This window comes from Hyaena hyaena, unplaced genomic scaffold (genome assembly GCF_003009895.1).
Source record: "Hyaena hyaena isolate Hyena2069 unplaced genomic scaffold, ASM300989v1 scaffold_124, whole genome shotgun sequence".
NCBI classification, from domain to species: domain Eukaryota; kingdom Metazoa; phylum Chordata; class Mammalia; order Carnivora; family Hyaenidae; genus Hyaena; species Hyaena hyaena.
Genome location: NW_024080755.1, coordinates 2,386,139 through 2,409,928, shown reverse-complemented (window position 1 = coordinate 2,409,928; position 23,790 = coordinate 2,386,139). Strand labels below are relative to the sequence as shown.

General features: G+C 38.5%; 1 protein-coding gene across 3 annotated transcripts in view; it reads left to right on the top strand.

Annotated features, from left to right (window-relative positions):
- CACUL1 (CDK2 associated cullin domain 1) overlaps positions 1 to 23,790 on the top strand; it is a 73,414-nt gene that overhangs the window by 36,147 nt on the left and 13,477 nt on the right. For all 3 annotated transcript variants that reach the window (XR_005529326.1, XR_005529325.1, XM_039237307.1), the window contains exons 4-8: positions 3,750 to 3,845; positions 6,299 to 6,401; positions 12,751 to 12,840; positions 17,135 to 17,273; positions 23,471 to 23,514. Coding sequence is in view for 1 of the 3 variants with exons in the window: in XM_039237307.1 (XP_039093238.1) it covers positions 3,750 to 3,845; positions 6,299 to 6,401; positions 12,751 to 12,840; positions 17,135 to 17,273; positions 23,471 to 23,514 (472 nt within the window). In the remaining 2 variants the exon portion in view is untranslated. The remainder of the gene's footprint in view (positions 1 to 3,749; positions 3,846 to 6,298; positions 6,402 to 12,750; positions 12,841 to 17,134; positions 17,274 to 23,470; positions 23,515 to 23,790) is intronic.

Below are 23,790 nucleotides of genomic sequence, written 5' to 3'. Positions count from 1 at the left end.
CTTATCTTCTTGTATGTGTATAAAATTCTTATGGAAGGATATAAAGGAATTAAGTGTTGGTTGGTTCAGTGAGGAAGGAATAAAGATAAACTCTTTACTTCCTTTTGAATGCATTTGAATTTTAAACCAGATGAATCTATTACTCATTTAAAAACAGAAGAAATTGAAACATTCCTACCAGCTATGTTACGAATTTCAGGGTATCTAGATCTGTTATGACAAGTTGGGGCAAGTTTGGAGTAAAGGTTATTTTTCTGGCACCTTGCATTTTCTTGGTTTTTGTTTTGTTTTTAAGAAGAAAATGAAGCTTGCTTGTTTTAGGAGTAAAAAATTTCATTTCATGTCTAAGCCAAATACATTCATATTGAAATGATATAAATCAAATAGGTAGCAATTTCCCCATGGGGCCCAAGGTATACTGAACTTAAGTTTTAAGGAGGAACAATTTGTTATTTTTTTAATAGCAGTTATTTCTAGTTCCTAGTAAAGAAATTTGATTTATTTTAGAAGACTGTTATAATTTATAGTCCTGTTATTTAAAAGGTTTTGAATAAGTGCTGCATGGAATATGGAACTAAAAAGCTAAGTAAATGTTCTGACATTTGATTTAGTACAAAAAGTGCTTTTTAATACTCATAACCTTTGAGGCTTTGGGAATTCTTGAAAAGAATAACTGAGGAATTCAATTTTATTTATTCTGTCTGCTATTAAGTGTGCCTTTTGATCAGTGTTCATACTTTTAACTTTTGAATAGATAAAGTGTCCTTTTATGAAAAGGAAAATCATTTTAATGCAAAAACTCTTCAGGTTTTCTTTTTCTCATATAATACTTCTAAAATGTATTTCTTTGGATGCTGAAATATCATTTCCAGAGCTCTTTGCAGCAGGTTAGAAAAAGATATTACTTATGATTCTATCCATTAGTTATAGTTAAAAGTGTGCCTATAAAGTAGAACCATTTCCCCCAGTTTCTTTAGTTAACAAAGAATGCCTTTAATAATGTTAATAGGTTTTTCGATGCATTAGACAAATAGGTGGTTAACTAAGAAAGTTTACTTACCCTCACAAGTTGCATATTCATTTATGATGTTTGACATTTTTCAAAACATACGCATATTATTTTCTTTGTTGGCACATCTTAGAAGTAGCCCAGTTAATATTCTTCCTATTTTATATTTATGGAAATTGAAACTCAGAGGGCTAAATGAATCGCCTAATGTCATAGAGCCTTGTCAGATAATAAAAAAATCAGTTTAGATAGAAACAGGCTAGATTAGATTAGATTTAGATTTATTTAAAGAAGTTTAGATTTAAGCAAGACTGTCCTTGCAAAAAATGCATTTATCTATGCGTGCCGTGTTCCAGGTTCTGTGGTCAGCTGCGGAGGTATAAAGACAAGACACTGGTCCTGCCCTCCAGGGACTTGAAGTTTAGCGGCAAAGACCAGCTAGTGGAAGAAGTGAAGACGAGGGGTGGTGCCCTGTTGCATGGCCTATATCTCAGACAGTTTTGAGAAAGTGACACAAATCTTGAAGGGTGAATGGAAGTTAGTCTAAATAGGGCCTGATGATAGAGATGTTCACAAAGAGAGGTCAGGGAGGTCTCGAACAGCACACCGATGCTGTTTGGGAACTGTTCGTAGTGCCTGACGAGTGCTGTGCCCGGCCCCGTGCGAGGAGGAGCAGGATGTGAAAGCAGAGAGGCAGACGGTGTGCCCTAAATTGTTCTACAGGTTACAGGGTGCCAAACAAGGGAGGGTAAATAGATGGAAGGACCCAGACTGACCAGGTTTGAGTCTTCGTCCTTGGGCTTACTGACTCTCAGCCCTTAGTTGCCTCATACATAGAATGGAAAAAACATTCAATCTGCAGGTAATTAGGAAGACCAAGAAAAATAAATGTAAAGAAAGGACCTAGTATGTGCTAAACCTTTAAGTATTCAATAATGAAAGATGAATTAGAAGTGAGGACAATTCACTACGCATACTCTTAAGTAGAACTGAAAAAATATAAATTAAATCTTATTTATAAAATTGTATTGGAACATTGGGACATTTCTAAAACAGTGTAGCTGAAATGGTTCTATAATTTCATTGCTTATAGTTAGCCTTTAGGAATCTTTTCAGTGTGGCATTTCCTTATATCTTGTTTGAAAGCAAGACCTTCTGGACAGGGTATGGTTGTCAGATAGCGAGACTCCCCTGGGTTGGAATCACTTGTTTGCCTGGCAGTTTGTGCCGTGCCCTTCCCCTCACTCTCTAGCCCTGGAATGAATTCTTAACTCGGAGACCTGGGTCTGTCCGCTACTTGCTCTCTAATTTTAGACAAATAAATGACTTACCCGTTTGTGGGTTTCTTCAATATTAAAATGGTACTTAATTAATTTAGCTTTAGAGAATGAAATGAAATAGTAGATGGATGTACTTTCATTAAAACACAGTGCCTTAGTCTGCTTGGGCGGCCGTAACAAAATACCACAGACTGGCCAATTTAAACAACAGAAATTTATTTCTCACTGCTCTCGAGACTGGGGAGTCCAAGAATAACGTAGCAGGTGATTTGGTTTCTGACGAGAGCTCTTTTCTTGGCTTGTGGACAGCTATGGGCTTGCTGGGTGCTTCCACAGCCTTTCCTCTGAGTGTGTTGGTGGGGGGTAGATAGGTGGGGGAGGGAGAAAGGGTACAGGGGAAGAGAGAGGAAGAGAGAGGGAGGAAGACTGAGCCCCGCGGCGTCTTTTCTCATGACACTTATCCTAAAGGATCAGGGCTCCACTCTTATGACCTTGTTTAGCCTCATTCCTTCCTTACTCCAAATATAGTCACAGTAGTTCAGGCTTCAACATATGAATTTGGGGAAGGGGACACATAATTCAGTCCATAACACACAGTAAAATTGGAAGTGTTTCTTTTGATGGCTTTATGACCTGATACTTTGGTAACGATGTGTTAAAAGCCAAGCATGTATTATGTTTATATTTTGTTCTCCAAAGCTGCAGATGTGTATGAACCATTTAAGTTTCTGCTTTCTAACTAATTGGTTAGCTATAGGAGTGGTTTACAACCAACTTGGTATAGAACTCAGACTATTACTGTGCCTAAGGTAATTATAAAAATTCAGCAACCATTCTTTTTTTTTTTTTAAGTTTTATGTATGTATTTTGAGAGAGAGGGCAGAGAGAGAATCCTAAGCAGGCTCTGAACTGTCAGCGTGAATCCCAGTGTGGGGGCTCCACCTCACCAAGTGTGAGATCATGATCTGAGCTGAAACCAAGAGTCGGACATTTAACCAGCTGAGCCATCCAGGCGCCAACAACCATTCTCATAGTATATTAAGCCTGTACCGTTTCCTTGAGTTTTTTGTTTGTTTGTCTTACTCTAGGTCCAAATATAGTCTGGTTCCTATTGGAAATATACACATAGTTTAGTAATAATTTTAAAAATCATTTATCTTAATAAATACAACTTGTGAATGCAACTTTTTACTCATTAACCAAGCAAGCCTTTTAGCTAACATGGTAAAGTTACACAGGTTTTAAAGACAGCAAAACCAAACTTGAGTTTTGCATAGCAGATTTTGCAACAAAGATAGAAGCCTAAACTATATTTCAGGATATACAACTCCTTGTCTTTATTGTGAGTTTCAGTATGAATTTTGACTTGGACTTCTGAGTATATTTGCATTTTAGATTTGTGTTGGAAGGTCTTTATACTTGGTGTCCCAGAATGATTACATTAATGTTTTTTCTCACAGGCCAGCCCTCCAGATCTCTATATTGAAAGATTTAATATAGCTCTTGGACAGTATATGGGAGCATTGCAGAGCATTGTGCCTCTTTTCATATATATGGTAAGTTACAGCTGTTTTCCCTTTCCAAGTATCTCAGTTTATTGGTCTAAGTACAGAGAGATGCAGAATTGAGCATGTTCTGTTTCTCTTTTACTATGTATTATGTTAGAAATGGAAATTAATCTACCTCAATAATGTTTGATTGTGTTTACATAGATTGTTTACCCTTTTGCTGTTTAAAAGTGCTTAAATAATATTGCTGAATAGACAATGAGACATAATCAGCAGTCGCTCAGTTAGCATTTATTTTATTTCTGCCATATGGAAGATACTATGCTTGGGAAATAAAGATATATAAGAAGGATTTCTTGTCCTCGGAAAGTAGAGAGTTAAGCAGTATATCTAAAAACATGATGTATGATAATGCCAAGTAAGTCATTCCATAAAAAAAGTAGAATAATAAAATTTTCTTCCATTATGATGATCTCTTTCACTTGGAGAATTATGCCACGAGTATATTTTGTAGTCCGTTGACTTTGTTGATGTACCCTCCTCTCTCTCCTAAATATATAAAGCCATAGAATTTTTTTTTTTTAATGTATGTTTATTTTTGAGAGAGAGTGTGAGTGGGGAAGGGGCAGAAAGAGAGAAGGAGACACAAAATCCGCAGCAGGCTCCAGGCTCTGAGCTATCAGCACAGAGCCCAATGCGGAGCTTGAACCCGTGAACTGTGAGATCATGACCTGAGCTGAAGTAGGACATTCAACCACCTAAGCCACCCAGGCGCCTCAACCATAGAGTCTTGATGTTGGTGTTCCTGTTGGAGACAGGGGCCCTTAGAAACCATTTTCCCAATTCCTCTTGTTTTTTAGATTAGGAAATGGGATGTTTGGGTTAATCCTATATTCTGTAGCATAAAGATTGCTGTATGGGAAATACTAATCTTCAAAATGATTTATTCTCCATAAAATACACCTTACTGCGAAAACAAAAACAGAACATTGGGAGAAATCTTTATTATCCGCACGGGACCTATTACTTAAATAACTTGTGGGAGATACTTAATAGTAGAAAAGTAAGCAGTTAAACGTAATGACATGTTGTACATACATTTAGAGAGAAATCCAGATATATTAAGTAAAAAAGCAACATGGAAAGCAGTATGTAATATTTCTTCATAGCAAGTGTTTTCTTTTTATTATGGAAAATAAAGCATATTCATGTATATGCAGACAGCATTTTAAAAGAATATACAAAAGTTTCCACAGTTGAATGGGACCTTCGGGAATGCAGAGGAGGGTCTGTTGTGCTAGACTTGTTTTTAGTGCATGGTTTTATTTTGTCACCAAATGTGTGTTCTTTTTATAATTTTTATAATCTTCTGTTTAAGAATGAAAAGAATCAGTGAGCAACTTGCTAACATTCTTTGTATTTCCCACACCTGTACATGGAGTTGATATTTAAATATGAACAAATCAATCTTGTTTGACTTGCCAGTCATTCCTATCAGGATGCTTTTGGCTGCAAAAAACAGAACACCTGATTCAAAGTGATTAAATAAGGAACAGTATTAATACCTTGTAATAAAACTCTGCAAATAGGGCAATCTCTAGGGTTGGTTGAATCCATGGTTCAGTAGTTTCCAAGGACTCAGGTTCTTTTTTGTCTCTTTGCTGCACACAGCATCTGCTTCATCTTATTCTCATGGTCATAAGGTGTCTATAAGATACTTTGCACGGAAGCCTAGTCTTCCCTCAGTCTGATTGCTCTGTATTGGGTCATGTGTCTGCCTTTTAATCAAAAACCATTCTTAAGAAATACCATAGGCCGAATAACTTAGACCAATGATTGAAGTGGATTATATGTTGGGGAATCACCCAGTGCATGTCCACTGCCTGCTCAGCCTAGATCATTGGTAAATGGGGTACCTTTCCTTAGTGTTGCCTTTCGATGATGATGTATTTCTTTTTTTTTGTTTAATTTTTGTTTTTAATTTATTTCTGAGAGAGAGAGGGAGAGAGAGAGAGAGAGAGAAACAGCATGAGCAGGGGAGGGTCAGAGAGAGAGGGAGATACAGAATCTGAAGCAGGCATCAGGCTCTGACCTAGCTGTCAGCACAGAGTCCGACATGGGGCTTGAACCCACGAACTGTGTGATCATGACCTGAGCCGAAGTCGGCCGCTTCACCGACTGAGCCACCCAGGCGCCCCATGATGATGACGTATTTCTAAAGGGCATGTTATGTGTCTCTCACACAGTGTGGTCCATTAATATCTCTGTTTAATGTTGAATATCTTCCTGTCTTCTTTTGGAAATGTGTGGTTCATAGCATTTTATCTTGACATACATCTAATGGTAGCAGGTCTTTTGTTTTTTGATGTTGGGGTTTTATGTTTTAATTGATGCCCTTAAAAATTGTTTCCTAAAATAATTTATTTTTTAATGTTTCAGTTCATTAGACAAATCATTTCCCCCTAATTGATACACTAAACATAATTTATTTTCTTTTTCAGAATAAGTTTTACATCGAAACCAAGCTTAACAGAGACCTAAAAGATGACCTTATAAAGCTGTTTACGGAACATGTTGCAGAAAAGCACATTTACAGCCTAATGCGTAAGTATTTTCAACTTATAGGGATTAGGTAACACTAGCAATGATCTTTTTTTTTTTTTAAAGTTTGTTTATTTATTTTGAGAGAGAGATGGGGAGAGCACGAGCAGAGGAACAGCAGAGGGGAGAAAGAGAATTCCAAGCAGGCTCTGTGCTATTGGCGTGAAGCCCAGTGCAGGGCTCAACCTCATGAACCGACCTCACAAACTGTGAGATCACGACCTGAGCTGAAGTCAAGAGTCATACTCCTAACCGACTGAGCCACCTAGGCACCCCAGTGATCTTTTTGATTTTTGATTAGAGAGCATTGGCATATAAAGCCCAGTATTGACATCTTCTGCATCCTATAGCAAGAAATGTTGGAAGTTCAGTTCTGTAGAGAGAGACCCAGAGGAATTGAAAATGTGAGTTGAAGCCCCCTGGAGAGCTGGGAGCAGTTTAGCCGGTTTATATCTGGCCTGATACTTCCTCTGCCTCTCTGCCCAAGAATGGGGGAAGTTTACCCTAACTTTGTTACTGATAATTCTAGAAGGACCACAGGCTGTATCTTTGAAACAGAAGCACAGAATCCTCTCTGATTTTTACCCTTTGGTATAAAATCCCTTCTCTAGTCTGACTCTGTCACTTAATAACTGTATCTTTGGCAAGCTTCTTAGCCTCTGGTCCTGAGTTTTTCTTCCATGAATTGGGATTTGTAAAGTATTTAATGTAATGGCAGTATAGTTAGTAAGCAGATCAAAGTGCCAAGTTCAGTTAGTTTTTCTTTCCCCCTATTCTCGGGCCCCCCTCCCCCTCCCAGTAGGTGGCATCTTACCCTACCTTTCCTAAAAGAGTATACCTCTCTAAGTGGCGTTTAGGAATTCCCTACAACCTAATGTCTCAGCATCTTTTAAAAGCTCATATTTTATGCAATATATCATTGAAGTCGCTTTTTAGAATTTGGCACTTACTTGGATTTGCAGTATGTATTTTTTGCTTTCCCTAATTGTCATAAATAGTTTCTATCACAGCACCCTGCTTTTAGTATTTACAGAAGAATTATTTTAAGCTTGACCATAAACTCCTACTAATTTTTGAGTTTAAATTAAGAGAAGGAACTGTTAAACATTGGGCTGGTTTATTTTAGAAAGGCAGAGTTTCCAAATGATATGCTAGATGGAGATAGTATTTGCTTCATTAATATGTTCCCAATGGATTCTAGCATCAGAATAGAGACTGAAATCTTGGGAATATGACTTTTTCAAAACCTGTACATATATTTATAAATATCTTGAAACATAATTTCATGAGATATTGCAGCTCTTATAACCACTTAAATATTATCTCTGATGTTGACATTGTCTTTGCCTTCATTGTAAAATAGAACAGGGTATTTTGAAGTCTTTCCTTTTAAAATTCTTTGGAGAAATGCTACCATTTGGTAGAAAAGCTTATTTACTCTGTGAATATGTTTTTATATTTGTCATTAATTTGAAAATCAATTTTATTGGGCAAAAACAAAGAAAATTTTCAAAGAGAATATAGTTGTCCATATCTGGTGAGAGAAATCTCTCTTTGATCCATGTGAGCCTTCCATAAATTCATGATGTTTTACAAGATCAGACCATATAAAGACATAAAATCTGGAAAAAAAAATGAATTTTTTTAACCTTTGATTTGTGCTTTGTTTTTCAAAAAAAAATAATGATCATCATCTTGTTTATTATATAGTCTGATTTTCAGTCAAAATTCTATTTGGTGGTAGATAGGCCTTTCTTTTCCAAGTAAACTGTAAAGTTCCTTAAGCTTTTGTAAATTGGATAAAACTGAGTTTTCATATATTTATTGAGCAGTTACCAGGCATTGTGCTTAGAGTAGGGGATTTGGACAGTGACCATTGGCCTCATTGGTTGGGGCTCTGTAACAAGAGACACTAAGTGTTTAATAATGTTATGCGGATGATCATCAAAAAGATTTTTTAAAAATAAACACCCCCCCACACACATAATGCTTATTACTATGTAGTAGGACCTATTCTCCATACTCTAGTACAGTCAATACCTCCTTTTTACAGATGGAGAAATTGAGGCATAGAAGGGCTAATATTAATTAAATCAGAGAAACACAGCTATTAAGAATTGATTTCTTGACTCTAGTTGTATATTTTCTGACAATTATCCCCTCCAACAAAACAAACAACTACATTCAGGGTCTGTAATTTTCTAAATTCTGATCAGTAATTTCCTTTTTGTGGCTTTAGATACATTTGAAAATGCAAGTGTTTGATTTATTATTTCTGTATAACATAATACCTCAAAACATAGTCTTTTATAAAGTCTTTTATTTTGCTCACAAATCTGCAGTTTGGTCAGGGCTTTATCTCTGCTGTGCTCAGGTTGGCTGATGTGACTTGCCTAGGGCTTGGGGACATTCAAGATGGCTCACTCGTATGACTGGCAAGTTGTGGTAGCCTTAGTTTCCTCTCTTGTGTGTCCTCTAAGAGTGAGTGTCCCAAGATCTAGGACATGAGAACTGCCAGTTTCTTAAGTCCTGGGCCTAGAAACTGGCACAGTGTCACTTTTTGCTATGTTCTGTCGAGCAGGCAGTTATAGAGTCCAGATTCCAGGGGAGTGGACATGGGCACTTCTCAGGGGGAGGCCTGTCGAAAGAATGTAGGGGCCATGTTTTACTGCTAATGAATAATTGGTATTTGAATGCCCTGATTTAAAAAAATTTTTATATTATTTTTAAAAAGCATTGTTTTTTTTAAAGTTCATTTTGAAAAAAAATAAATAAATAAAGTTCATTTTGAGAGAGAAAGAGGGGGGGGGAGTTGAGAGAGGGAGAGAGAGAATCCCAAGCAGGCTCTGTTCTGCCAGTGTGGAGCCAGACACAGGATTCAAACCCACAAACCACGAGATCGTGACCTGAACTGAAATCAAGAGTTGGATGCTTAACTCACTGAGCCACCCAGGTGCCCCTTTAAATCCCCATTTTAACGATTGTTTCATGAATGAAGACATGTGACTTCTCATTGCAAATAAAGGTAGTTGTGTTTTTTTAAATTTTTGTCATTTTTTTAATGTCTATTTTTTAGAGAGACACAGAGCGTGAGTGGGGGAGGAACCCAGAGAGAGAGAGAGAGAGAGAGAGAGAGACAGACAGACTCCAAAGCAGGCTCTGGGCTCTGAGCTGTCACCACAGAGCCCGATGCAGGCTCACACTCACGAACTATGAGATCATGACCTGAGCCAAAGTCAGACGCTTAACCAACTGAGCCACGCAGGTGCCCCGATGAAGATAGTTTTCTATCCTCTCCCCATACATATATGCTTACAGAATAAAATGACTTCTACTTTTGGCTAGTAGTAAAATGATTTTCCTTTGAAATTAATTTTTACTTTGCATTAAACTTTGAAAACAGAAATGCTGTGATCTACATTAACCAGGGTATCTACAGTATTTTTATTTTGATTTTTCTGAACAAATGGGACAAAATGGGTCAGTAAATGGTAAAAGTTTCTTGAGAAAATGGAATATGTTGAGTTGCAGTAGAAGACTTATAGTTCACTTTGATAGAGGTATTTAAAAATTTGCTTATCAGTTATTATCTTTAGGTTTTGCCTTTCAGTTCAGACCCTTATAGTTTAAACTTTTTAAAAGTCATGAATTTTTTTAAATTTTTTAAATGTTTTATTTATTTTGGAGAGAGAGAAACAGAGTACGAGTGAGGAGGGGCAGAGAGAGACAAGGAGACACAGAATCTGAGGCAGGCTCCAATCTCTGAGCTGTCACCACAGAGCCCAACATGGGGCTTGAACTTGTGAACCACGAGCTTATAACCTGAGCCGACGTCAGACACTCAACCAACTGAGCCACCTGGGCGTCCCAAAGAATTTTTTTAATTTTAGTTTTGATCTTAAGAATTACTTCTCAGATTAAAAGAGAGAAGCCCTTGGGTAAGCTTGTAGCCCTGAGGAATCATTGAAAGAGTGGAGGAGCTTTGTTCTGGTTCCAGTTCAGCTGTTTTAAGCTGTGTGACTTTCGGGATAGCACTTAGTCTCTCTAGACTTTAATATCATGGATTGTAAAGAAAGAGGTGAGCATTAGAAGTTCACTAAGGTCCTGTTCTGGTTTTAATCAGTGGGATTGTTGGAGGATCCTTATTCTGTTTTGTTTTTAATTATATAATTTAGGGGGGAAACTGTTAACTAAGGGTAACACTTTGTTAGTATCTTTTACATGTAAGATCTGTATTTCAGTGGTGGCATGGTGAATTAGAGAGAGCGCAGTATTCAGAGTGAAACACAGGTTCTCAGACCGCTTCTGCTACCTGCTAGCTCTGTGACTTAGGATGGATTCTGCAGTGTTTTTTATATTGTTTTGTTTTTAGCCTCAGTTTCCCTACCTGTTAAAAAAAAAAGATGATAATTAAGCTTGTGAGAAAGTAAATCGTAAGTAAAGTTTATGAGAATTAAACCTGTACAGTACCTAGCACCTGTTAAATACTCAAGAAATATTTTCTTCCCGGTCTCAAGCTGCTCCCTCCCCAGATTCGCTTCCTTTTCCTTAAAAGAGGAGATCAACGAAAAGTCTTCTAAACACTGTTCTCCTAAAAATAATTTAGGTGGAGAGGATTTTAGTGAAGTGTTAACACCTTCTCAACTCTGTAGTTGTTATTTTATATAATTTTTTCAATTCACCCCAAATTAATTTTTATATATTTTATGTATAATTTAATTTGTGAATGTATCATTTCTTCATTTGTAAATGTATATATTTGATTACATCATTAACGTGTGACCAAACATGAAGATTTAGTGGGAACAAGACTTACGAAGGCCAAAATGATTGGCCAAAAGGTAGGAAAATGAATTGAGATAGAGCCTGCGTGTGGGGCGCGTGTTGAAATTAGAGAGAACCTTGAGTCGAAAGAGACTCCAAAATTTAGATTGCAGTTTTTAGGGCTGCCTGGGTGGCTCAGTCGATTAAACATCTGACTTTGGCTCAGATCATGATCTCCCAGTTCGTGTGTTCCAGCCCTGTACTGGGTTCTCTGCTGTCAGTGCTGAGCCCGCTTCAGGTCCTCTGTCTCTGTCTCTACCTGCCCCTCCCGGCTTGCATTCTCCCTCTCTCTCAAATATAAACATTAAAAAAATAATTGCAATTTTTACACATTGCATTCTAAAACATTATTTTCTGTAGTTCTTTTGTCATCCTTAAAATGTATCTGTGCCATTCAGAGTTATCAGCTCTCTCCCGATGATAGAAGCAGAAGGATCACGTTGAACCGTGCGCCTAAACCTTGCACCTCTGACCTTCATCACTAAGTTCAGATGTAACTTGCATTGTGTGTTTGAAAACTATAAAATCATTGCTGGCCAAGTGAGGTGGTGTTTCGTTTTTGAAAAGGCGTAGCTTATCTGATTTTACAATCGTGGTCTAGAGTAAAATTATGCCCAGTTTTACAGGGGTAGTAAATTTGTAGGTCTTTGAGAGATAAATTAAAAATTAACTTCTGCGGCGCCTGGGTGGCTCAGTCGGTTAAGCATCCGACTTTGGCTCAGGTCATGATCTCACAGTTCGTGGGTTCGAGCCCCGCATCAGTCTCTGTGCTGACAGAGCCTGGAGCCTGTTTCAGATTCTGTGTGTCTCCCTCTCTTTCTGACCCTCCCCTACGCGATGCTCTCTCTCTCTCTCTAAGAAACAAATAAAACATTAAAAATTAAAAAAAAAAATTCTGAGTCAGTGGTATCTGTTGTATCCATGAAAGGATGGAATACATTGGTATCTGTTAATGATGTTATTTGGAGAAATTATTCCTGTTTATTTAAAATGTTTTCATAAAATTTTTGCTGGAGAATATAACCTAAAAGGGGTCCTGTGGTTGCGTGGGTGAGCCAGGCAGGGTCTTGCCTTTACTTCTAGTAAGAAAAAAGTGCATGTGGTTGTAGCATTTGGAAAAGTGGCTTTTGAGTCTGATTGCAGTTCCTAAAATTATGAATGAAGTATCCAAGAGGATGTGGGGAAAAATAAATGATTCAAGGGGGTTAGAGAACATTTTATTTTCCAATTGTAAACCTTCTGACTCATGAACTTAGTGGGAGGTACTCTCAGCTCACTTACGGAGTACCGTGAAAACTAACCTCCATGAGTTGAATAACCTCCCTTAGTGCTTTAGCGGGCCTACACATGTTTACTTGTTCGATGGAGCTCTCGTGCACTGGATTTTTAAAAATTCTTTAGTGTTTGTCCCCTGGGGCTGTTCTTTCCTTGCACTTGTTTGCCCTTTAGTCTTTGGGGAAAATAACAATAGAGAAGCCTTGACAACACGTGTTCTGTCATTTTTATAACTCGTTTTCTCTTCTTTCAGCTTTACTTTTAGAAGCCCAGTCAACACCATTTCAGGTCACACCTTCAACTATGGCAAATATTGTGAAAGGCCTATACACTCTCAGACCAGGTAAATAGTCATCATTTCTTTTGGACTTGTTTATTTGTTTGTTTATGGCAGCTCCAGCCTTATCGAAGAGGACAGTGTTTGTCTGGTTTTTTTGTTTTTTTTTTTGAGGCTTAATGGTATTTGGATTTGTTACAGCAAAAAAAAAAAAATTGAGTAGATACTATATTCATCATTGTGAAATGTAAACTCAGAACTCGCTTGCAATTCTTTCTGCACTGCTGAAAACCAACTTGTTTAGGAAGTATAAGAAATAAATTTGTAGCAGACATTTTGGATAAAATTGAATCCCCTATCCAGTATTAATTGCTTTTTGGTTAAGGAGTTTCTCCTTTGCTTGGACCCCCACTGCAGGTACACGCAGACATACACACCCACAACTCCATGTTCTTAGGCCTGTTTTGTAACTTGCAAGGAATCTAGAAGTGTTGGTAAATGTACAGTCATTTCATAAGTATATCGTGAGGAGAGAGTCAGAATAACAGAACCAAAAATCAGAGGTCACTATATTCAGAGGCATGGTTTGTAAATTATCTTAATGTATCTATCTTAGAATTTTTAAAAAACATTATGAATATAAAGGAACCCCAAGATAATTTTGTATTTATCTTCCTATTTATAAGCCAGAACCTCAAACTTTTCATACAGTTATCCAGCAAATTACAAAATGCCTATAGTAAGAAAGATTGCAAAAGTTCTCAAGGTAGGGGCACCTGGGTGGCTCAGTCGCATAAGTGTCCGACTTCGGCTCAAGTCATGATCTCGCAGTTCATGGGTTTGAGACCCACGTTGGGCTCTGTGCTGACAGCCTAGAGCCTGAAGCCTGCTTTGGATTCTGTTTTCCCCTCTCTCTCTGCCCCTCCCCTGCTCTCACTCTGTCTCTCTCAAAAATAAATACTTAAAAAAAAAAAAAAAGATCTCAAGGTAGAACATTGTTCTAGAATCTAAAAATATTATAAGAGATGGCTTTTTTGACAGTACTTTTTTGTGGAGTTCTTTTGTCATTTAAAGATTAAATGAAATAAAACATGATCTAAAGAGCTTAACAGGGTACCTGATAGTAAGCATGGCTAATATTAGCTGTTTTTATTACTATCCATTTGGGTCTAGTGTTTATTTTATTTTAATTAATTGATGGCTTGATTGTTTGCTTAATTAATTTGAAAGATATGTCAGAATTTAGCTTGCTGAAATGGAAACCAACTAAAAACTATGGTACTAGTAGTAGACTGTGATGTCAGAAATACTTTCTTTCCCAGGCTACCTTATAGATAATTAATGTCTTCTAGAGCATTCAGATGTAATGTTACTTAAATTTGGATCAGGCCTTGCTCTATTCTTGAGAACTTTAAACAAGTTATTCTTATAAAGTAATTACTTATATAAAGTAGCAAAACTTTTATGACATATGTCCAGGAAACAGATGTTTTCTAGTTTCTCAGAATTTTTTATTCATTTTATTAAATGTGATGAAAATGGCTCATGAATTTTTCTTTCAGTGCAAAGTTATGAATGATTTTTTTTCTTTAAATGTGGAAGGCATCCAAGTGCAGTATGACAAATTTTTAAATTCTGCCTCCCAAGTAGGCAGCTTTATCAGCTCTGGCTTTTATCATGTATAACAAAATTGCATAATAAAACTAATCACTAAAGGTAGAAAAGCCTACAGATATGTATTTATCCAAATGCTGTTTCATCCAGGTTTGAGCTCTTGTAATAGGATTCATACTACTTGTGAGGAGAATTTTGTATTTGAGAGTTGTCCTTTTGAAAAGGTGAATTTTATCACAGACTAACCTTTTGCTGCTCTAGGCATTTTCTGAGATACTATTAAACATATTTTGACATTTACATGTCTTGCCAGTACCCATTGTGTTCCCAGTTTAAGTAGTTTTAGTCACCGGACAGATTAAAGTTAAAATATTTTGAAAGTTGAATTTTAAATGTAGAAGTTTCTTTCATTGCAGTGGTTCTCAAGCTCTGTATAATGAATGCATCTGAATCGCCCAAGAAAGTTTTTTAAACTAAATTCCTGGACCCTAATCCTTGGAGATTCTTATGACCATTATAATTTTTGGTGTGTTTCCATCTGATCTTTAGAAGCTCAGTTGAGAAACGATGCCAGCCGTCCCATCCTGCCCTTCTTCATTTAATACACACTTTTCTTTGGTTTCTTCATCTTTTATGTTAATGATTGCCTGGAGTTCCATAAAATGGCATCTCAGTTTGACTCCTGCCACCCCTGACGGATGGACCCGTGGTTCTCCAGGGCACTGCAAGGGGACCCTAAAGCTGTGTTTGAGTTGAGCTGGCAGGAAGGACACTACTGAGAACATTTTTGCCCTGAGTTTATACAGTGGGTGAGCAGTGGATTAGGCCTGGTGTTGTTTCTGTGCTACCTGTGTGGTTGTTGTTGTTGTTGTTGTTGTTGTGTTGTTCGGTCATGTTCAACTTAACTATCCTCCTGTTGGGTATTTTTTACTTACCGATGACCCTGCCTCACACAGCATTAAACATATTTGTTTGCGTTTGTTTCAGATTTAGAATTCTTTACTCAAATCACAGTTTCTAAAGTGAGCTCCCTGGATTAAATACAGCATGGACATCGTGTGGGTTTTGATATCTACATCCAAGATGTTTTCCAAAAGGGAAAATTTGAAATGGCAAGATTAAAAGAACCTAAAAGGGATAACAGTGCTAAATGAAGACCACCAGCAGGGAAGAGGAGTGCTAGTTTTAGCATGCCCTTGATACAGGTGGATGCTAGTTACATTTAGCGTTCACGGAGTAAGAGGAAGACAGTGTTTATTTCATTATTTTTTTAAATGTTTTATTTGTTTCTGAGAGAGAGAGAGACAGTGTGAGCAGGGCAGGGTCAGAGAGAGAGGGAGACACAGAATCTGAAACAGCCTCCAGGCTCTGAGCCAGCTGTCAGCACAGAACCCGAGGCGGGGCTCGAACCCACAAACCGTGAAATCATGACCTGAGCTGAGGTCGGATGCTTAACTGACTGAGCCACCCAGGTGCCTGGAGAGTGTTTATTTTAGCTTGAGTTTTTCTGAATATTAACAAGGCTATTGTTCTGTTTATTTTTTTCTTTTAAGTTATAAGTCTTGTAAATTATTAGCCCTGCCTTTCACTTATTTAGTTGGTCTTACTGATTATACATATATTTTATAAATAAGGATACTGATTCACCTCTGTCATGTCTGATGCAAATGTTTGCCTTTTCCGTTTTGAAAGATGAACCTTTATTTTTCGATATTCTCTTAATCTTTTATCTTTTTCTTAATAATTTGATATCCATTCTAATTGTGTTCTTTTAATACCGTATACATTTAATTTGCTATAATTTAGTTTGGGCCAAAATAGGTTTTTATTTCAAAAGTACCTACTGGTTATCTTCAGCCCACTTACTACATGTGCAGACCTCTCTCCCTCATTTTTGTGCTACTTACTTGTTACTTGTACTATTCTATATTCTTAGGCCAGTATGTATATATGTATGTATGTATGTATGTATGTATGTATGTATATGTGTGGTGTGTATTTTTGGGGCTTTTTTGGTATTGAAGTGTAGTTGACATACAGCGTTATGTTGGTTTCAGGTGTATAACATTGATTTGACAGTTCTGTGTGTACATTACTCAGTGCTCACCACGATCAGTGTAGCTGCCGTCTGTCACCAATCATTATTAGAATATTTTTGACTATTTTTTCTATGCTGTATTCACCTTCATGACTTTGTTAGTATAACCTGAAGTGTATACTTCTTAATCCTCTTTATCTGTTTCGCTCATCCCTCTGTCCGTCTCCCATCTGGTAACCACCACTTCTCTGTATTTAAGAGTCTGTTTTGTTTGTTTGTTTTGTTTAATTAATGCGTATAGGAGTTAGTATTTCCACCAAGCCCTAGCTTTTTAAGTCCCCTTCCACTTGGAATTCTTTGCCTGTCTCACTCATTTTCCCCCCATATTTATTAGAATTTTCGATAGGTCCATTCACAAATTCTCTAGGGATTTTCATTAAATTTTGTTAAAACAGCAAAAGGTAAAAATACCTGCTTTCTTTGTACTATAAATTCTTTTTAGAAAGGAAATTTAAGGGGAAAAAAAGGAAATTTAACCTGTTTGTATATTCTTTATCAGAATGGGATTGCACTGATTTCCCCCCCCCCCCCCAACCCATTTTAAGTTTGGTTTCATATATATTCTTTCTTGGAACAAAAGAAAACTTTCCATTTTTCATTTAATTTGTCTTTATGATTTCCTTAATGAGCCTTTTCCTTCCCTCACAGAGTGGGTTCAGATGGCTCCAACTCTGTTTTCTAAATTTATTCCAAACATTCTCCCTCCGGCGGTGGAATCTGAACTTTCTGAATATGCTGCTGAAGATCAGAAACTTCAAAGAGAACTTATACAGAATGGTTTTACAAGGCAAGTTTCCCCCCCCCTTTTGACAAAAGATGTCCTTAGGCCAGGCTGGCTTGGCAAGGGAGGGCGGCCAGGGTTCCTAGAGTGGGAAGTAACTGTTGAATGGTCAAGGTGAGGCTGCAGGGAGAGGTTGTTTGCTCCTTGTCTGCGGAGATGGTACAGCTGCGTTTTGGTTTTGTGGAAGCTGCCTTTCACTGAACGTGGATTTTGAAGCCAGGGTTTCTCAGTGGGTGAATAGCCAGACTGGGAAGCCTCCAAGTGTTACAGCAGTTTTGATTCTCCACATTAGTTCTCAACCCTTGGGAAAACATTATAGAAATGTTATGATTAGTTACAATGTACTTTTAGGACTGAAACTAGCAGATGACTAGTTTTATGACGAGTAAAGAGGCTTTTAGATTCTGTTTTTCATATTTTCACTTTTGTCCTAAATTCTATGTGTTTTTTCTTAAAAATTAGAGTATCTCTTTACATGTGTCCAGAAAATTTGCCTTCCTTGGTTTTGATGAATACACTTGACTAATTTTTCTGAAATTTGCAGATCAGTATCATAGCTATATCCCAGAAAATCTTGCAAAGTGCATGTTTTCAAATAAATAGATTATACTATGGGAAAATACCCTGTTGTGTCACCAAATCATTGGAGGATGCAGTCAGGCCTTGTATTTTCATAATCCTTCCTCTTCGCACTTTTACATACCTTCTCTTAGTTGAATTACTGACATCAAAGGAAGAAAGTTATGGAAAGTAAGGCATAGTTGTGACCACAGTAGTAGGTTGAATATTGATTCACTTATCTGGCTAGACTGGGGATGGACATTCTCTCTTATTGGTTCTGAAGCCAAACTAAGCCTCAGAACACGTGTTGACCAAGATCACGGTTACTGTCTCTAGTCTCAGCACAGGTTAGGAAAGAAAGCAGAAAATCTGTTCTTTGTAGTCTCATGGGTTGGTATTTATTCCCTTTTTGCCCTGGGGCTGTCTGTATTCATGTGGTAATCGGGGTGCTGATTAATCCACTGATCATTTGCCCACTTGCTGGCAGCTCACCCACGGAAGCTGTGTAGATAGGTCTGGTAAACTTGACTCTTGGATCAAGTTAAGGGAAGGCCATAGGAAATGCTGGAATGTAAAGCTCATTTTTCTCCCCGATGTCCAGTGGCCAGGTGTTTCCTGACATTAATTGCAGCATTTCTAATAACAGTATTAGTTTCATATACAGATTGAAGCCATTTAATGGCATAGCATTTTACTTAGTCATATTTGAAGAGCTATTATATTCATATGGTTCAAAAGTCAAGATGATATAAAAAGTATACATTGAGAAGTTTTGCTCCTACTTGTCTTCCAGTCTATTCCTATCTCATTAGGTGACCATTTTATTAGTTCCTTATGATTCTTTTCAGTGTTCCTTTTAATATACAGGTACAGGCAAACACAATATGTGTTCTTATTTTTATTCCTTTCTTATGCATTCTGTTGTGTAGCTAGAACTTGTTTAACCAGTCCCCTGTGGATGGCAACTTGAATTCTTTCCAGTCTTGCTGCCAGACATATGCTGCACTGAACACCCTTGTACATGCGTAATTTTGTACCTGTTGCAGGTGGATCTGGAAAGTAAATTCCTATAAGTGGGATTGCTGGGTTAAGAGTAAAAGGCAGGTGTAATTTTGGTTAGTATCGCCAGTTGGCCCTTCACAGGGGATTGTGCAGTTTTGCGTATCCACCAGCAGAAGTTTGAAAGTACCTCTTCATTATGGTCTTGCCGGTAGAGTATGTTACACTTTTGGGTTTTCGCTGGTCTGGCAGGTGAAAAAAATTACTCAGAGTTGGTTTAATTTGCATTTCTCTTATGAGTGAGGCTGAGAATATTATCGTGTTTTATTTCTTATTTGGTAAACTGCCTGCTTATGTCTTTTGCCTATTTTCTGTTTGTTAGTCTTTTTTTCTTGAATTCTAGGGGCTCGGTGTATGGTGAAGGGATTGCTTGCCCAAGATAAGAGAGTTAGTTTTCTCAGTTGGTCTATGACTTTACTCATGGTGGTGTTTTTTGTTTTGTTTTGTTTTAAATCATGCAGAAGTTTTTTATTTTTGTGCAACTTTACCAGGTTTTTTTCTTTATGGTATATGGGTTTTGAATTATAGTTGAAAGTCTTTTCTTAAATGTTTTTGAATGAATGCAAAATAATCTGAGTATACCTTTTCTGGTTTTCTTTTATGGCTTACCATAATATTGAAGTCTTTATGCTTTTATTCATGTTTCTATTTGAATGTTTGCTTTTAATTTTAGAGGTGAGTTTATTGATGCCTTTAAAATATAAACCGCCTTCTGAAAACTTTTATTTCCATGAAGCTGTGTGTGAAGATAGCTCTTTTGGATTCCTCTCAACACCTTGAATTCACCTTCCAGTGTCTGGAACTGTGTATAAACACATCAGAGATATTTTCCTAACCCTAATTTTGGACCTGGAAGAGGACAGGGTACAGGACTGCTCAGTGTACACTAGCTCTTCAAGTTTGCTTGGACTGAATGAGTGACGGACTCCATAAATAGTCTTGTGTGACGTTGCCTTCGCACATGAAGGACTAACATGGCACTGCTCTGCCAAGGCCAAGTTGGTCATATTCGAGGAAGCTCCTTGGATTTTTGGTGTGTATTGGAATTTTTGTTTCTCTTAGTGGAATTCTTTCATACAACTTCCGCCTGAAATTTAAATGTTAGTATTTCAAGAGGCGATATGATTAAAATGTTGTATTTTACAAACTGAATTGGGCCACTTCTGGAATTAAATGAACAGTTTCTGCATTTACTATGAGGATTAAAGTCTGCCTCACAAATTATTCTGATGGGTGCTTTGCACAGTGTAGGCCCTGTCGGACTCACTTTACTCCACTGCTGAGCTACACCCCCATCCCGCCCCGCCAGTGGAAAGAGTATGCACACATCATATACTTAGAGCCGAAGGAAAGTCTGCCAGTGCTTCTGGCTCTTGTGTATGGGCCTTCTGCACTCTGCCTTGCCAGACCTGATGCCTTCTTTGATCATTATTTGGCTAGAATTGTTTTGGAAGAAATTGTGTCCATCGAGGCAAGAAAAAAACAACAACAACAAAACTTTGAGAATATAGTACTGGCTGTCCTGATCGAGCAGTCATTTTATGACTTATGTTTAACAAGTCCCACGATTCCTGTTTAGCTTTGCAGACAATTTCTTCATTTAGATTGTGTTACATTTACGTGGTGTCATCCTGAATTGGCATCTCACAGCTTTGATGTGGATAGCACAGCGTGTCTTTGAAGTGTTTTGGAATGATGTGTGGATGTTGTCAAATACATCCTCGATTGCAGTTAATGGGCATTTCTCATCCGAGCTGGAGTTCATGTGCAGCATCTTAAAGTACATGGAAATATACCTACTAGACCTAACATAGAAGATCAGAGCAGCGTTTTGTTTTTATCTCTTACCTGCATGATTAAGTTGATTACTGGAGGGTGGGGGAGGGCAGTTTGGTGTCACAGATCACATTGTGGAAGAAAGCTTGTTTGGGAGATTCTAACATGAGTGCCCTCAGACGGAACATTCTCTTTCACACCAGACTATGGGCCTCTTCAGACCTTGTGCCAGATAGCTACTAAAGGCAAGTATCTTGCAGTGTATTTGTTACTTGGATTTCTAGAACAAAATAGAACCTTGCAGAGGTCTTGTTAATCTTTTAAGTTGAGAGGGTCACTCTAGAATTGGTACTTTTTCATTTAGTAGCAGGGGTCTGGTTTTGAGGGCAGCCGTAGCTTGCCAGACTTGTGGTGTTAGACAGTAGCTTTGGCAGCCTCTTGCGTTTACCACATTCACACCCTTTGTGCCTTCTGTTGTGTTCACCTCTGTATCGTTCTCCTGTTGTGTTTACATGTTCAGCTTTTATTTAACCTTTTGGGAGCAGGAATGAAGGTTGTCTCTAGAAGTTGAGGTTCTGGATGTAAAATCCTGTGCCTTCCTTTTTGGTCAGCATTAACTTATTTGCTTCAGAATATTCGGTGAATGCTTACCGGGAGGATCCAGCTGGCTTTGGTCAGGTATCGTGTTAACAGTAGAGGTGTTTAAAAAGTGGCGTTAGGGCAGAGTTGTTGAGAGTTCTTTGGGCTGCCTAAGTCTAGTTCATGCTAGCTCATGCTAAGTATGCCGCCTGTTTTTCTCTAGATGCCTCAGAGGCCGTTTGGTATCTTCTCCTCCTCCTGGTAATTGAGACTCCTGGCCTTGCCCAACAGGGGGTTTCTGTCCTGGTCTGGAGCACAGCCAGGGAAGGAGAGTGGGGAATGTTGCTAACCTAGAAGATCACTCAGAAGCATGAAATCATTACTTGAGCCAGCATTTTCATAATCCATCTGTAGAGGCCATTTATGAATTATTCATTGATTTGTTAGTTCAGCAAATCTTTATTTTCTGCCCATGTGCTAGACACTGTTGTAGGTATTGGGTAAAAATAAGGCTCCGTTTTTATGAAGCTTATGCTCTAATGTTGGGAGGCAAATAACAGACATGGGATCAAATTATTTCAAATAATAAAACGTGCTGTGGAGAAACCGAGACAGAGCATGGGATACAGAGTGAGTGAACAGAGCATGTGTGAAGGGCCGGTCCAGCTAACTTGCACATGAAATGCCTTCCGAGGAGGAGACATTCCAGTGAGGACGTTGGTGATAAGGAGACAGCCACGTGGCTAACTCATGGCAGAAGTGCTGCAGGCAGAGGTGAAGGAACGTACAAAAGTGCTGGCATGTCCTGGCGAAGCGGGAAAGCCAGCATGGCTGGGGTGTAGTGAACAAAGGTAGAAAATGAGGGTGGGGAGGCAGGCACGAGCCATGTCTCATAGGACTGGGAAAATGAGTTTGAATTGATTTTGAACTGTGATGGAAAGCCACTGAAGGGCTTTAATCAGAGGCATGAAATAATCTTATTTATGCTTTTACGTAAGGTCCCTCCGGCTGTGGTCTGGACTGCAAATAAGACTCTTGCAGCTGTGTTAGGGGAGAGATGATGGTGGCCTAAAGTGGCAGTGGAGCCATGGAGATAATGGGGAGTGATTGAGTTTGGATTATGTTTTGGAGACAGTATGCACCAGAGGGACGGGAAGAAAGAAATCAAGAATGAGCCAGGATTGTGGTCTGAGTAATTGGGTAGATGGTGGTGCCGTTTACTGAGGAGACTGAGAAGGAGCGGGGGTGGAGTGGAGTCGGACTGCGTTCTGGCCGTCTTGAGCCGCCGGTAGTCCCGACTCCTGCAGTTAGATGAGGTGGGAGAGCCGGACCTACGTGTCTGCGGCACAGGGAAGAGATCAGAGCTGGAGGCAGAACCTGGGAGTCACTGGCATATGGGTAGTATTTCAGGTCTGGCATGATCACCATCCTGGACTATGGAGAATATGTATCTGGGGAAGAAAAAGCGGCCAAGGACCATGCTGGGTGTGGAGCCAGAAGTATTTAGGAAAGAAGTCATGGAACAGGGTACATGCTGCTAAGTGAGCGAGCAAGGAAAAGCTAGCAGGTTGGTCGTTATTACTCATTTTAGTTATTTGTCCGGGTTATTGTCTGAGAAACTGGAGAGACCAACATAGGATTTACAGGTAGCACAGGACCTAATCAGAATCTCTTCTCTGTAAAATGGACCTAGAATCTTCTCTTGGTGTCTAGGTTGGAAGTGGGTGATATTTATGAAGGGTCGTGTTCTTCCACTTGCATGAAGGGATTCGTGTACATGAAGATTCTGAGATTTTTCAAAAGCCTTAAGCAGTTTTCAGTTTTTAGTAAGGCTTTTTTGGGGGAGGGAAGACTTTAAATTATCCTCTATTTCACATGTGAAATGTGCCCTGGTCTATGGAGGTCAGGTAGCAGAACCCAGGTTTATCTTCAAACACACATTTAGTCTGAACCTATTTCTAGAACCCAGTGTAAGCCATTTTTCTAGATAGTCCTTCCTTCATTTAATAGCTTTTTATATTTAAAAGACACCACCTTTCAGTTAAGAATATTCAGGTTCTAAGTGACTGTACTGCTGTTTAAGTTTAATGTCTGTTTTAAGAGAGGTTGTTAGAATTGAAATACTTGCTTTCCTTGTATTACCAGTTATGTCAGTTCATTTCTCCCATTTTGATGTGTGAAAATATCTGCGAGTTCTGGTTGATTCTTTCTTCTTTTCTTGTCCTCAGAGGTGACCAGTCCCGGAAAAGAGCTGGGGATGAGTTGGCTTATAGTAAGTAATGATGTTCCTTACTTTTTCTGACAGTTCCGCTGTGTAAGGCAGCTGCTGGTGACCGAGCAGCGGGTGTAATGGTGCCCACGGTGCTCTTGACGGTGGTCTCATGAGGCTGTCCGTGTGATCAGGGTCTCGTCGTTCTGCAAGCTGTGACGGCTCTGAAGTCCAGTTGGGGGGACGGTGGTTCTCATGCAGCTGTCAAGAGCCTCTTCGATTCTTTAGTCTCTGCTAGAGTGTGATAGTGACCCAGCCTCCTTTCTGACGATGTAGCCT